This window comes from Giraffa tippelskirchi, chromosome 3 (genome assembly GCF_054371585.1).
Source record: "Giraffa tippelskirchi isolate mGirTip1 chromosome 3, T2T-mGirTip1v1.2.pri, whole genome shotgun sequence".
NCBI classification, from domain to species: domain Eukaryota; kingdom Metazoa; phylum Chordata; class Mammalia; order Artiodactyla; family Giraffidae; genus Giraffa; species Giraffa tippelskirchi.
The window spans coordinates 24,936,600-24,952,143 of NC_137277.1; the positions used below are offsets into that span (position 1 = coordinate 24,936,600).

The window sequence follows — 15,544 nt, forward strand, 5'->3', positions numbered from 1 at the left end:
GTTGCAGGCAGGGGGCAATGGCAGCCTGCCCTCCGTGAGTGAGGGTGCAGGAAGGATAAATCACAGACTTTCGGACAGGAATGGCCCTAAGGGAGTCAACTCCTCTATTCAGCGCCTCCCCACAAAGAAGCTGGAGCCTCAATCCTCCCCCTTGCGCACGTCTGAGGGTCGCGTTCCTACATGTGGTCAATGGCCCTCCTCTCTTCCCCTTTCAACGCTTCAAAATAAAATATTCCTTGGAGTTGGGCACCCGACCACACCTAGGAGTTCCAACCGGCCTCAGAACCGACTCTCGCAAAGCGCGGGATCCGCGCAGGCCCAGTACACACTCTTGCCAGGCGAGCTCCGACCCCCACCCTCTCTGGAGGACTGTGGGGTGGACGCTCTTGCAGAGCGCCTCTCGCTGCTCCGGGAGGGGGTGGGCGGAGCCAGCGCCGCCCCGGCCGGGAAAGCGGAGGGTGGGGACACTCTGGCCCGGCTCTCGGTGGTGCAGGAGCGGGAGGGAGCAGCGGCCGCTCTGGTCGGCGGACGTGCTGCCTAGCAGTCCCGGAAGCGAAGGAGCGATGGCGGAGAGTCCGACTGAAGAGGCGGCGACGGCGACAGCAGGCGCCGGGGCGGCGGGCCCTGGGGCCAGCGGCGTTACCGGTGTTGTTGGTGTTAGCGGCAGCGGCGGCGGGTTTGGGCCGCCTTTCCTGCCGGATGTGTGGGCGGCGGCGGCGGCAGCGGGCGGGGCCGGGGGGCCGGGGAGCGGCCTGGCTCCGCTGCCGGGGCTCCCGCCCTCGGCCGCTGCCCACGGGGCCGCGCTTCTTAGCCACTGGGACCCCACACTCAGCTCCGACTGGGACGGCGAGCGAACCGCGCCGCAATGTCTACTCCGGATCAAGCGGTGAGCCGGGGTTTTTCCTCCCCCAGCCCCGAGCTCCGGGGCTCGACCTTCCCCGCCCCCCCACCTTTTCCCACTACCACCCCTCAACCCCCGCTGCCCTCGCGGTGGCCCAACTCCAAGGCCCACGTCTTGCTTACCTGGAGCTTCGGGATCCAAGTCCTCTTTTCCCCCGCCCCACAAGCACCAAGCCCTTCCTGGCCTGTCCAGGTCCGACCCCGCCCCTCGGTAACCTCTCTTGAGCCCTTGGTCTCCCATCCGGACACCCTCCCCCACACCACCCTACCTCCCGCCCGAAACCCGACCCTTGCGCGCTTCAGTAACACCCCCTCCCGCTCTCTGCACCGCCTCACTCCCCTCTTCCCCACCCCAGCCTTGCTAGATGCTGCCAGGAGGCCCCACCCAGCGGTCCCCTGCGTCGTCTCCTCCTGAGCCCCGTTTGTAATAATACACACATAGCTTGCTTCGCCCGGCCTGAGATTTCAGGCCAGCCTGGCTTTTTATTCCCGGCCTCCTCAAACCCCCTCCTCAGAGTCCCCTCCCCAAGTCTAGGTCTCTTCCCCCATAAGCCCGCAACCTTCCCTTGAATCACTTTTCCAGAATCCCGAAACTGTCTGCTCTCACACCTGTTCCAGGAACTCAAGCTTCCTTCACGCTCCGCCCCCACCCCTAGTCTCACTTTGGTTTGTAATATCCCACTCAAGACTTGGTTTTCTGTACTCTTTCCCCTTAGTCATGTGATTTACTTTCTGAAGTCAATATACCCAATTCAAATATAGGAACAAAGGTCCAGGTCCCTTCTGTGCTTATTTCTTGGGTGACTGATCTTAGATCATATCATTTAATAGATAATGTTTTTGCAAAATTGCTTAGCGTATAGTACCTATCACAGAGGAAAAGGGAATGCTTTTTAGCTACTGTCAGTCCTGAAACCTGTTTGCTGACGACCAGATTCTCTCCCCATGCCCCCATCACAGTCATCCTCATCTAGGTAATCACATTCCCCACATTCCAAGTTCCTTCAGATGTTTCTACCTACTGGTTGTTCTGTAAAACAGCATACTGTGTGTAAAGTACCTGGCCCAGTGCCTGACACAGTTTGCCAACTCCATCGATGTTGCCACCACTAACTTAAATTCAACACTCCTCAACTCTTGTACCTTTGGCCATTTTCAGCCTTCCAATCCTAACATACCTCTCAGTTCTGCCAATACTTCTTTTCCTTTACTCGGTTGCTTACTTGCACTTTTTAATGTCCCTGTGTATCCTCAGTTCCGTTCAGTCCGGTCACTCACTCGTGTCCTGACTCTGCGACCCCATGGACTGCAGCATGCCAGGCTTCCCTGTCCATCACCAACTCCAGGAACTTGCTCAGACTCATTTCCATAGCACGTCCCTAAACTTTCCAACTAGAACATCCTTCTGTAGACCCTTGCTCACAACTGATTCATTCTAGTTCATGAGCTATGACCTAGAAGTTTTCTCATATAGTAATGGTTACGTTTCCTCTTCCACATGTGCAATTTCAGAGGATCCCTTCCCCAACCTGAAGACATTTGTACCCTATTAGTCTCCTGGGCAAGAAGGCCATTATTGCTCCCTGTTAGTTCACTTGCTTCATATAATCCACATGCCAACAACAGTCTGCTATGTGATTTATAGAATTAGATTTTTCATGGAATTGATTAAGCCTTCCTAGTAACTGAAAAGTCTTCATTTAGCATTCAGGAGTAGTACCTGGGAATTTCAGAGGTGGGGAGTGAATGAAGTGCCGTGTGGGAGGAAGTGAGAGTAAATGGGATGTGGCTTTTCCAGGGTGACATCTGATGCCATTGGGATCTCTGATTTTTTTTCCTCCCTCTCACTACCCTCCCCCTGAGGAAACAATGCCCCTTTGATAATAATTTGCTCTCTGCTTGCCTGACAAGTACTTCCTCAGCTGAGATTTCTCAGCCAACAAGACAGTGCAAACATTTGTGGTACCAAGCACCACCTTCTCAATTCTCAAACCCTGGCCTCATTAAGGTGACAACAACTGTCCTGCTCAAGGGATTCCCCTTTCTTCTCCTCTCCCTCACTCCCTCCCCACTTCCTCTTGGTATTATACAGGGATATCATGTCCATTTATAAGGAGCCTCCTCCAGGAATGTTCGTTGTACCTGATACTGTTGACATGACAAAGGTATGTACCTTGGTGGGGTTTGGGGAAATTGGGGCCATAACGTTGGAAGAGCCTAAAAGAGATTATCCAGTTCACATCTTTGATTATATAGGTGAATAAATCAAAACTGCAAGAGAGTAAGTGGCTTGCCCAGGGTCACACAGTGAGGTGGAACAGAGCCTTGAACGGGTTATCTGTTTTTGGGGTGCCAAAGGGTTCTAGTTGGCTTGGAAAATCCCAGTTTATGCCTGTTGTCCAAGCCTAACTATTAACAGGGCTCTCTTTCACTCTCAAAAATGCTCCAGTTTGGGTGATGAATGATATGGCCATCCTATTGTACTACCCAACTCTTCCCCTATCCTGCCATTCTTGACCTTTAAGTGTGGTGCTGTAAATCAGATGAAAAGATATTTGGGGATGGGGCAAGCTTGGGTGAACAGCATTTGTAGTTGCAGGGCCTTGTTTAGGCTCCTGTCCTTACTGATGCTTTTGAATATCTCTTCCACCCCAAAGACCATTCCTGTCTTGTCCACACACAAACACAGAGAAAGCTTAAGTTCCTCTGGCATAGATACCAAGACTTCTCTGTCACTGATTACTCTACCTTAGAGATGAATTTTCACTTAAACTGATATTGGTAAGAAATTGGATTACCTAAATCTTGTGTTGTTTAAATGAAAATTCCTCATAGTGTCATATTGCTTACAGTAAAAATTCAGATTTGGTATTTTTTGTGTGTCTGTTTTGTTTTAAATAGGTTTCCCTTTAAATTGAGATTTTCCTTTTTATGTGGTTGGAAATTTTTTCCTGGGACATCTTGTCCTTAGTCAAGTATCAGTGTTATACACTAGTCCCTGGGATCCCAGAGCTGATGTCATGTTGATACCATTTGAGCTTGCTATTGCAAACAACTGAAGGCTAAAAGATAACAAAGGATGCCACCAGGACAAGGTGGGGACTATAGATGGAGGCATTGGATTGCAGGTTCTTTTTCCTCTTGCTGTTTAAATTCTGAGCAGACTTAAGTGCCTAGGAGCCTTTGCAGATGAAGAAATATAACTGAGTCAGTTAAGGTTTTCCTCCCTTGGATAAGAGAAATCTTGTTTCATGATCACAGCTGGAGGAAGAGAATTTAGTTCTAAGTGCTGATTTTTATCATTATTTAACCTATGGTGTTGGGGAAAGTTCTGGGGATAGTCTGTGGCTCCGAGTGGAGCCTGAGTTTCCCCGTTTTTCTTTGTATCTTTCACACAGCTGGATGCTGCCTGAGCCACATCCTCCACCGTAGGTTTGATCCTCTGCAGAGGAGACAGATACCATAGGCCCCCATCACAAACCTCAGCTCTGCCCTGTGACTGGCACTGTTGTTGTGGCCTCCAATCCCTTTCCTCTTTTCTGTTCATCTACCTCCCCTTTGTGCTACATAACTGGAGGGTGGAGTTGCATCGTACACATGTTTAACCTAGGCAAATCCAAATATTCGTACTCAGTTAAAAAAAAAGTATTCTTAAACATTGCTAGGATAATATTGTACAGGTGTGTGTTATATTTTGCACATTGGTGTTCTATTCATTTGTTATATAAAATGCTGATCAGGAAAGTCAAAATGGAAAACATGCTTTAAGGGACACTCAAGGGTGATTTTTGGCTAGATCCAATGTTCACCTTGGGCTCTAAGTTTAGAATGTAACTCTTGAGTAAGATGCCACTCCACTGTAATGGGGTTTCTTAAAATTCCAAAAATATTTATTAGTGTGAATGAGCACAGGCCATTGATTCTGCATGGTGAGGATATGGAATATGGATTCAGACGAAGGTCCTTCTTCTGGTGTGGGTAGCAAGTGGAAGTCAGGAGGGTTTGGGATGGGACATCACCTCACAATTTTGAGATGGGGTTTTATTTTGCAGATTCATGCATTGATCACAGGCCCATTTGACACTCCTTATGAAGGGGGTTTCTTCCTGTTCGTGTTTCGGTGTCCGCCCGACTATCCCATCCACCCACCTCGGGTCAAACTGATGACAACGGGCAATAACACAGTGAGGTTTAACCCCAACTTCTACCGCAATGGGAAAGTCTGCTTGAGTATTCTAGGGTAAGAGGAGACTCCTAAGTGGCCAAGTTGATTGTCAGCAACTACTACTCTAGGCCAGCCTTTATCAACCAGGGTTTCTCATCTGAATCACAGAACACGGAAAATAATTGGAATGACTGTTTCCTCGATTCTTCCCTGGATGGTACTTGATTAGTATCATTCTAGATGCAAAAAACAGAATTTATGATGTACAATGGATGCCTTAGTGAAGTGGTTCACCCTGAGCAGCAGTAGCACCTGGGAATTTATAGCCATACAGAATCTGGGCCCCACCCTAGACTTACTATATCAAAAGCTCTGAGGGTAGGGCCAGCAATGTGTCTTACAGGCTCTCCAGGTGATTCTGGTGCAGACTGTTGGAGAACCACTACCTTAGGGCATCAGGGCTTAATTCTTTCCTGAGCAGGTTGAGAAAGGCGGCAGATCCTGTGCCATTCAAGGCTGTGAATGTCTTATTTCTGAGTTTCTCTTGAGTGGCTTTGGAGGCAGTGATGGTGGTGGTGATGATTATTACATTTTAACAACTGAATGAAAAATGTTAGATTGGAAATCATATCAGATATGAAACAAGTTTCAAGTACATTTTTATTTCTAGGTGATGCCAAGATTTTGTTTCATGTAGTTCTCATACATTCCCTTTTAACCACCTTTGGGGGTTAAAAATTCAGAATGAAAATATCTTCTAGCATATTCTAGATTGGTCTTTTTAGTGTGATCTGAATTTCCCTGAGTCAGAGAACAAGTAAAAACTGAAGAAAGTTGCCCAGACTGGTGGTACTGTTCTGTTTCTTCCTGTCCAGTCCAATACTTTTTTAGGTTTGTGTAAGGAAAAGGCAGCTGAAACAAACTTCTCTTCATCCCCATTTCTCTCAAATGTAGGAATATGTTCCATGATTGTGGCAGTGAGAAAGTCCTTTAAAGGAGATGTCTTTAAAGAATTCCTTTATCTCATTAGGGTAGAGAATTGTCTGTGCTGAAAAGATGGTCATATGTGTGTCCCATAGTGGTAAGGAGATTTAGTTGTTGCTTCTGTATGGAAGCTGTTCTTGAACATGTTTTTTGTATTAAGTTTTCCTTCATTAGGCCAGTATAAAACTATTTTGAGCAAATATCAGCTCACAGTAGAAACAGGGGAAGTAAGACGGTGTGGAGTAAAAGTGGCACAAGTATTGGGTGGAAAGGAAAAGAAGCTACTCTGAATTTGAAAATTTGCCATCAAGAATCAGAGGAGAATATTGCCATGCATACTTAGTTGTCCATTCATTTTATCACCGTCATTCCTTTCCTCCTTAACTATAAAAAATATTGGGCTGACTTACAAAAGACATTGAAAGTTTACCCTGTTGACTTCAATTCCCACATATAGAAGCTTCAAAGAGTATGATGTCTAGGGTTCCTGGGGGAGCAAAGCTGAGAAGAGAAGTTGAGAGGCACTGGAGAGGGAGCTCTGAGGAAGTTGCTATTCCTCATCCCTTACTGGCCTTTCCTCAAGACCAGCAGGGAGAAGGAAGTGGCCAGTTAACTTGAACAAGCCAGTACTGTTTTAGGTTATGTTCAGCTTCCAGCTCAGGTGCTATCGCTTCTATTAATTGAGCTAAAACATAAATGTCTTTATGTCCAAGCTTCCCTCCTTCTCCCAACATTCCATCAGGTTTATAAAAGAGGAGTAATTTTGGTTTTTCTCTGTTGTTGAAGATGTTATTCATGTCTTATTTTCAAATCCTCCACGCTGTCGGAATGCCCTTTATTTCCTTTCTGTCCTTTGTTGGAGTTACATAGTCTTCAGAGAATTTGACAATCTTTGGGGGCTTGATGGAAAACTGGATCCCCGATCATCAGTCGCACCACATGGCCTCTATCTAACCAGATGGCTTCACTCCCTTCTCGGCCTCTGGGCTCAACTTCTCTCCTCTCTGACTCCATCACCACCTATAAATAAATAAGGGAGACCTTTGAGATCCATAGAGGTCAACATTTAGACTGTCTCTGGAGTTGTTTTCTTACCTTATTTCTTTTATTTTGATGAAGGGAACCTCCCCTGTCCACTGTTACTCTCCTAGCCCTGAGAAAATCCCCTCAAAGTTACCATGCTTGTTTTACCCTCTTTTGTGCCACTTGATAAGAGGATTAGTCAGTTGACTGATTTCCGGTGAATGAGAGGAGATGGAGGCTGGGAAATTCCAGAGTATTCATAGTGAAAGAGAAAGTGAGTCACTTAGATGGTGCTGCCATGCCCCAGGGTACTTGTACACTGGTCTTCTGTATGGCCTTTCCCATCTCTCCCTGCTTCACCCTCTCCCTTCCTTCTGCTGTGTTTTGCAGTACATGGACTGGCCCTGCCTGGAGCCCAGCCCAGAGCATCTCTTCTGTGCTCATCTCCATCCAATCCCTGATGACCGAGAACCCCTATCACAACGAACCTGGCTTTGAGCAGGTAAGGCCAGGTGGGCCCAGCTGTGGAGTGTAGAATATTGAATATTGGGTTTTAAGAGATCTGAAAGATCTGCTTGAGGGTTTTTGTTTCGTTTTTGACCTGGCTCAGTCCAGTGTATTAAACTTGTCCTAACTGGCATGTGTGTGCCATAATAATGAATTTTTTTCTTACTAAATGACAATAACATTATCAAGTTATTTCCATTGACTTGGATTAATCTACCATGTGGAAGTCAGTGGAGTCATTTGGAAATTGATTCCACGTCTTGTTTGGAAGGTTGCGACCAGTGAGTTCTTTTGTATGCCTCCATTCTGCAGTATCCCTTTAAGGTGCTCCCAAGTGACTGCTGCTGAGCCAGACTTTCTTCTGGAGTCCTGAAGTACTGTTACCTACAGAGCCAAAGGAGCAGTTGTTGGCTAGAGCAAGAATATTTTAGTCAATGCTGCCAAAGAAAAGGTGGAGAAAACTCATGTTTTCCAAGGGGGTACCATGCAGCCACTGCCAAGCATTTATATGTAACTTCTCATTTAATCCTAATACTATCTCTGCAAAATAAATGTTATCCCCATTTTCAGCTTAGGTAATTGTGACTCAGAGAAGTTAGTTAACTTTCACAGGGATGCACAGATCAGGATGTAGTCCCAGGAGCCCAAAGTTTTACATTGTTCCAGAGACCCTTCCAGGGATACTCATGAGCACAGGAAAAGAATTCCACTGATATCTCAAAGGATGATAATTCAGTTTAGGTGATTAAAACAGCTTAATTCATTTAGAAACTATTTGAGATAACGTTAATGTTGGTTATTCCTCTGAAGACCTAAACAAAGGGAAATACCCTTTAAGAAGGAACAAAAATTACTCCCTAAGCCATCCTTTCAAACATATAGTGAGTGTAATTTCAGGAATAGGTAGAAATGGAAATGGACTGCATTGGCTAACCAAGGAGCTTATTTTTACATATTGTTTGGAAATTCAAGACATGCATGCTAAGTCGCTTCAGTCATGTCCAACTCTTTGCAACCCTATAGACTGTAGCCTGCCAGGCTCCTCTATTCATGGGATTCTCCGGGAAAGACTGGAATGGGTTACTGTGCCCTCCTCCAGGGGATCTTCCCAACCCAGGGATCAAACCTGCATCTCTTATTTCTCCTGCATTGGCAGGCAGGTTCTTTACCACTAGTGCCACTAGGAAGCCCATGTCACTTTCAAGACATGTGACTTTTATTCTTAAGCCTACCAAACATTCTTGGTTCACCGAACCCTCTTGTCTTGGTGGTTTTTCAGTTTCCCAGGCAGAAAGAAATGCCAGACTCTTCCATTTGTTAAGTAGTTAGGTCCAAATCACTTACTTCCTTCTCAGATAACTACACTGACTTAATAATAGGATGTGTACACCTGTTGAGTGCCACACAACTTTTAAAATCATGGATTCAGTTCAGAGCCACCACCCTCATTTCTGTTCCCTCCTGTTTTCATATGGTATTTGCTATTTATCAAAGTAGAGACTGAAAATCCAGCTTCACAAAAACAGTATGTCATCAACAGGAATTTAATACAGTTCAATATTAAAACTGAACTGCTACCTCAAGGTAATAGTTAGCATGGAATTTTCACAAGTGTTGAATACTCGTGTTTTCCTCAAAAAGTTTACAGTATCCCACATTGCCCTTGTGATTTTGCTCTGATCCACATTGTGAACTGAGATAGTAGGCTGAAGCATGTTTATCTTTCCTGTTCATTTTATGTTTTGATCAGGGCCAAGGCTCTCATTGATTGGTGGTGGTAGGAGGGGGCAACAAGGGAAGAGTTAAAGGTAAAGGTTGGGACTCCATGCTCTCATATTTGCATATCAGCTCTCGAAACCAAGTTTGAAGTGTTTCTTTTGAAAATTTCGAGTTCTACATCTGATTAGTTGATTCAATGATAGTGGCACCAACGGGCATGTAAAAGAGTTAACCAGGAAGCATCCTGCTATCTATAGGTTTTTCAGGTTGAGATTCCTAGCGTCATTTATAACTTTTTGTCCCACCATTATTATAGATGGTTATTTCCCACTTAATCCTTTCTGCAAGGCCGTTCATTTCAAGCTTAGGGAACTTTGATGCATCTGGTTTGCTGCTTGTAGTCAAATGATCCATAGCAGAGGATGGGTGTTGGTATGCATGGGGAGAGGTGAGTGGTCTCAAGTACTTAGTTGCTCTTCACGTCTGCCATGTAGTGGGAAAGGTAGTTAATTTGCTTGGTTCATATACCGCATACTAATCTAAAGTCTCTTCACACTGGCTTTTCTTTTTACTTGAATTTTATACTTGGATACTGTGCTACCTGTCACATTATAGGAGAGACATCCAGGAGACAGCAAAAATTACAATGAATGTATTCGGCATGAGACCATCAGAGTGGCAGTCTGTGATATGATGGAAGGAAAGTGTCCCTGCCCTGAACCATTAAGGTATGTGTAAAGAGAGCCCACTTGATACTTGGTATTCCTTTTGGAGATTTAGCTTGTTCATACCTTTGGGGCACAGTCCAGTGTTGGGCACCAGAGGGAGATAAAAAGGAAAGATGTGGTTCATGCCTTTAAAGAGCAAGTGACCAAAGGGTTATCTAAGAGGAAGTTCAAAGAGCCTGTCAGTTTTGGGAGAGTACCAGGCCTGATGGGAAAGATGTAGTCCATGCCATCAGGGAGCCCTTGTTTGATGAGGACCTGGACATATTAAAGACATGTGACTGTTACACAGCCAAATGAGGTGTAGAGCACTTCATAATAAACCCATTTCTTAGTGTTCATGTCTACTTCTAGGTGTTAAAACTAGATGAACAAAGAGTTAATGAAACAAACTTTTCTAAGATTTGAAGGAGCTACTTTTTTTTTCTTTTTTTTAAGTTGATATAGGGTTCATGTACAATGTTTCAGGTGTATCTAGGAGAATTTTGAATAAGGTTTGGGATTAGGGATGGCCTCTGGAAAACAATTGAACAAGTCATGGGTTGAAGTTGGGGTGCAGGTGATCAGTATTAACAGTCACTCCCATTTTATAATCCTTAAAATCTAAGGGAAATAAACCATGGGCAGTCAGTGTTTACTTGCTCTATTTTCCATTCAAAGATCTTCATAGGAAACCAAATCCGGTCATGGGAACTCTAGCTGCTTAATTGGGCATTAAAGTTAGATGGTGAAGCGGTGGTGCCTTCCCCTCTTGTGCCTAACTTAAACTTCTCTGCTTGTTTTCCAGAGGGGTGATGGAGAAGTCCTTCCTGGAGTATTATGACTTCTATGAGGTGGCCTGCAAAGATCGCCTGCACCTTCAAGGCCAGACTATGCAGGTAACAACAGAGCCCTGCTGCTAGCTCCAGAGACCTTACAACAGACCATTTAAACTCCCCCCCACAAGGGTGACATCCACATCTCATAGCATTCAGAACCAAAAGGAACCTGATGCATTTGAGTCACTGAGACCCAAAGAGAGTGAAGCCATCTGGAGTTAGTTCTAGGTTCCTGGCATAAAGTAGGTGCTCATGAGTAGAATCTGAATCATTCCACTTTCTATCCTGGAACTCCTTCCAATCTTGGTCAGCAGTCTTTTCAAACTAAGAATATCAGCCCTCTCAGAATTTAGGGATTATAGAGTCAATGACTGGGATTTCATCCCTAGCTCAGAGGGGTGCCAAGAGAAAGAATGCTTAGGGAAACATTGAGTGTACACTTATTGTTGAAAGATTCCTGTTACAAGGATGGTAACCAGTTGTTCATTCTCTGCCAGAAATGTACTTTTGCTTCCAGTAAGAATGCAGAATTCAGGCTTGTTTAAATGAAGTTCAGTTCAGTCAGTCGTGTCCGACTCTTTGTGACCCCATGAACCGCAGCATGCCAGGCCTCCCTGTCCATCACCAACTCCCGGAGTCCACCCAAACCCATGTCTGTTGAGTCGGTGATGCTATCCAATCCTCTCATCCTCTGTCGTCCCCTTCTCCTCCTGCCCTCAATCTTTTCCAGCATCAGGGTCTTTTCAAATGAGTCAGTTCTTTGCATCAGGTGGCCAAAATTTTGGAGTTTCATCTTCAGCATCAGTCTTTCCAATGAATATTTAGGACTTGGAGGGGGATTTCCTGTAGGATGGACTGGTTGGATCTTCTTGCAGTCCAAGGGACTCTCAAGAGTCTTCTCCAGCACCACAGTTCAAAAGCATCAGTAGGTTCTTATTAAACTAAATTGTAAATAGACTCAAATATAAGCAATAGGTTGAGAACCTTCCTGTCCTGAAGGACCAGTCCTGTGTCTTTTGGATCCTTTACTTGCTATAGAAAAGTGGTGACTTGGCTAAGTGACTAAGACGTCATCAGGTTTTTTCCAGTTCTTTTTGGTGTGTGTTTCCACACACCCAACACCACCAGCCATTGGAGTAAATGTCCTGTTTCCTCAGGTGCTCCTCAGAGATGGTGGTTTCCCTATCCTTCCTTCAAGGACTTCCTCCCTACCTGCCCCATTTAAACTCAGAAGACAGGGCCAGTTCAAGGTTGACTTGTTCCCTGAAACTTTTCTAAGAGTACATTGAGGACACTGCATGCTGTATCTTGTTCTCCATCAGGAATTCTCTTTGCTGGTATCTAGCAGTATTTCTAATACTCAGTCTGTGACGGAAAAACAATTTCTGATGAGGGAAGGGCAGGAAAAGCAGCATCTGGGGAAAAGGAGAGTGGGTGGAAATGGAGCCAGTGATGAAAGGAGGAAGATTTGAGAAATTGACAGCTCCAGAGTAGGGGTGAAGTTCAGCCTCTGGGGACCATAACCCTCACATGTGGAAAGTGCAAGCTGTAGTCTCGAGACGGTGCTTTACATCCACTGGCCCTGATCATGAGGGTAATGTGTGTGCAGAAGTGTGGCAGGAGTTTATGTGGGAGAAGCAGATATTGTGTGAGAGGAAGGATCATGTACTTTTTTGTAACTGCCAAGGAAAGAGGTCTCCACTTGGGTAAACCTTGGCCCAGCTACCTTGCTGCCATAATCCCTATTTAGCATTTTTAATTCCTTTTTTATATTCTCCACCCCACCCGTAATTATTTTTGAGGACAGTTATCCCCTTTCCACATGATATTTGGTGATCTTTGATCTTGAATGACAAGGACTGGAGTGATGCCCAAAAATCTGGACAGGAATGTGGTGACCAATTCCTGGGCAGGAGGGCAGGTGCTTATCCAGAAGTCAGAATTCCTGAGTTCTCTACCTGCCTGTGATCTTAGAAAAGTAAATTACCCTTTTGAGTATAGGGAATAAAGGACAGTTTTTCCCTCGTATAGTTTGTATGAAAGTGAAGTGTTAGTTGCTCAGTCGTGTCCGACTCTGCGACCCCCATGGACTATAGCCCACCAGGCTTTTCTGTCCCTGGGATTTCCCAAGCTAGAATACTGGAGTGGGTTGCAATTTCCTTCTCCAGGGGATCTTCCGACCCAGAGATTGAACCCAGGTCTCCTGCATTATAGGCGGACTCTCTACCATCTAAGCTGCAGAGAACCTCCCATAGTTTGTATGAAGTTAATTGAAAACATCGCTGTACTTAATGATTACAGTCCTTGTCTTGAATTTCTCTTCTCTCTCTCCCTTTTAGTGTGTCCCTCTTTTGCACATTGGCTTGCTTTGGGGGAATGCAAACACATTTTATTGTTAGCCCAAGCCAGACCTGTCTGGCCGTTGAACGTGCCACAGTATTCTTAAACAAGGATGATGTCTGCTGTTGGGAATCTGCTATGCCCTCCTCTGTCCCCATGCTCAGAAGTTGAGCGTGTACTTCATGTGGGCCTAAAGCTGTCTTTCTAGGGTGAGCCACCCAGACTTGAATCTTCCTTCCCGATTGTCTCCTTTCCCCCACAGGACCCTTTTGGAGAGAAACGGGGCCACTTTGACTACCAGTCCCTCTTGATGCGCCTGGGACTGATTCGTCAGAAAGTGCTGGAGAGGCTCCATAATGAGAACGCCGAAATGGACTCTGATAGCAGCTCATCTGGGACAGAGACAGACCTGCATGGGAGCCTGAGGGTTTAGACCCTGCTCCCCTCTCCCCTCCCCCAACTCGAGAGTCCCAGCAAAGTCCCTTTCCCCCACCCCAGGGATGGAGAGGCACTGTGTATCTCCCTCCAAATGTGACGTCATCCTGCAAGATGGCAAGAACCAAGCAAGCTCGGATCCCCGGGTGTGGGAGAGGGGAGGCTGTTTCTGATCTGACCTCCTTGGCTCTCGAGCATCTGGGACTGTGTTCATCCCAAATTAGGGGCCAAGGTACCTATGCAGAAGCACCTAGGGCGAGGGCCTCTGGCAAAAAAAACAAAACCAACACACCTCTCCACAGGGCCAGCTCCTTAGGGACAGGTGGGAGACGGAAATTGCAATTCCTAGAGGGAGTGTGCCCAAAAGATTTATGGGGATATCTGGAAGGGAGCTTGGGGTGGGGGGCTGTCTGTGACACTTCAGCAGTCTGGGTGGTTGTCTGTCTGCAGTCTTGAAGCAGGGCTCCCCAGTGCCCTTTTCCTCCCCACCTCTACCCCCATTATTTCCCATGGGCCAGCATAAAAGTTTTTCCTAATTTATAGTCACTGTTCTAGACAGACCAAAGAGAAGGAACAGTGGTGGAGTCTCGGCTGCTGATGAGGAAGCTTTACCTAGCACCTGAGCACCTTTCTCCTCTGTCCCCCATCCCCTCACCCATTTCAGATTTAAGACAGAAGGTAAATGTGACTGAGACTGAACCAAGGTCGTGGTAAAGCCTGCACAGGCACCGTAAGAAGCTGAAAATGCCATTCGTTCCCACAATCACTGATTTGAAAAGTCCCCAACACAAGCAGCTGCTGTGTGTATGGGATTAGAGCCACTACGTAGAATAGTCTCTTTAACAGATTTTTCATAAATACTTGTCACAGTGAGGGTATTTCTCCTGAGGGTGGGATAGAGAGAGGAGGCTGATGCTAGTCCTATTGTATTTTGTTTGGCTGTCCTTGTGTATTTCCACTTCAGCCGGTAGTCCCCCTCCTCACTTCAAAGCCCAGGGAGTTGTGGGGAACAAGGGTAGCCAATGGCAGAGGGGGTGGGGGCTGGGACTCTGAAGACTCCTCCCCTTCTCCACCCCCCTCACCTCCAGCTGCTCTGTCACTGGCTGATGGCTGTGTCACTGGCTGATGGCTGTTTCCCTGGCTGTGTTGCTTCTCTTATCTGTATTTAGCTGCAGTGATCCTTTAGCTGGTTGGCTCAGAAAAATGTGCTTTAGGTGCCCTGTGATACTGGGCATCAAGGGAACCCATCCTTCCCTGTTTTGATGTGTTCTGTACTTTTCAGATTCTTACTGTTAGGGCTCCCAGTGGGCTAATAGTGAGCCACATGACACAGGGCCTCAGTCAGTATCCAGCCACATGTAAAGGGGAGGATAACGGTAATTGGTACCTGCTCTGCCTGCTGCTAGGGAGGCCTCTGCCTTGTGGATCACGGGACCTCCCAGGGGTGGGAGGGCGGGCACAAAGGAGAATGTCCTGCTTGGGAGGGCAGGAAGGAAAACTGGACAGTAAGTGGGCTTGGGGGATGGAGGTTTAGCTTTGTACCTAAAGGCTGGGTCTCTTCACAAGGAGACTCAAAAAGGGACCCTGCTTCCAATTTCCCCTCTTCCATTCCCAGAGCTAGTACAGGGCTTAGAAGAATGCCCTTGGTCTGTTGGTCCAGTGTTGTCTGTCATCCATTTAAGTGTTCCCACTTTTCAAGTGACAATCCTCCTTGGCCCTGCCATGGGCAGAGCATGTCCGGCATACCAGCCTGACTTTTATGCCCTAAATCTTGAGTTGAGGAAATATATGCACAGGAGTCAAAGAGATGTCTTTATATCTGACTGTACATAAATGAATTTTTTTTTTTCCTTTTTGGTGCAATAAAGTTTGTTTTGGCAGAAGGAGGAAGCGCCTGTGGGTGTGGGAGGGTTTGTGTAAAAGGAAGA

General features: G+C 46.2%; 1 protein-coding gene across 1 annotated transcript; it reads left to right on the forward strand.

The window, feature by feature from the left end:
* The first annotated feature begins 548 nt into the window (after window positions 1-548).
* On the forward strand, window positions 549-15,499 carry UBE2Z (ubiquitin conjugating enzyme E2 Z). Its single transcript, XM_081582516.1, has 7 exons — window positions 549-886; window positions 2,993-3,065; window positions 4,953-5,140; window positions 7,463-7,574; window positions 9,914-10,026; window positions 10,811-10,901; window positions 13,444-15,499. Exons 1-7 carry the CDS (start codon window positions 564-566, stop codon window positions 13,612-13,614), a joined length of 1,071 nt encoding a protein of 356 aa, XP_081438642.1. The 5' UTR covers window positions 549-563; the 3' UTR covers window positions 13,615-15,499.
* The last annotated feature ends 45 nt before the right edge of the window (window positions 15,500-15,544 follow it).

Excerpts from the sequence above, each read along its gene's own strand:
- UBE2Z (XM_081582516.1), top strand. The coding sequence starts at position 564 with ATGGCGGAGAGTCCGACTGAAGAGGCGGCGACGGCGACAGCAGGCGCC. Across the intron at positions 5,141-7,462 it reads GTCTGCTTGAGTATTCTAGG|TACATGGACTGGCCCTGCCT; the intron begins GTAAGAGGAGAC and ends TGTGTTTTGCAG. Across the intron at positions 7,575-9,913 it reads ACGAACCTGGCTTTGAGCAG|GAGAGACATCCAGGAGACAG; the intron begins GTAAGGCCAGGT and ends GTCACATTATAG.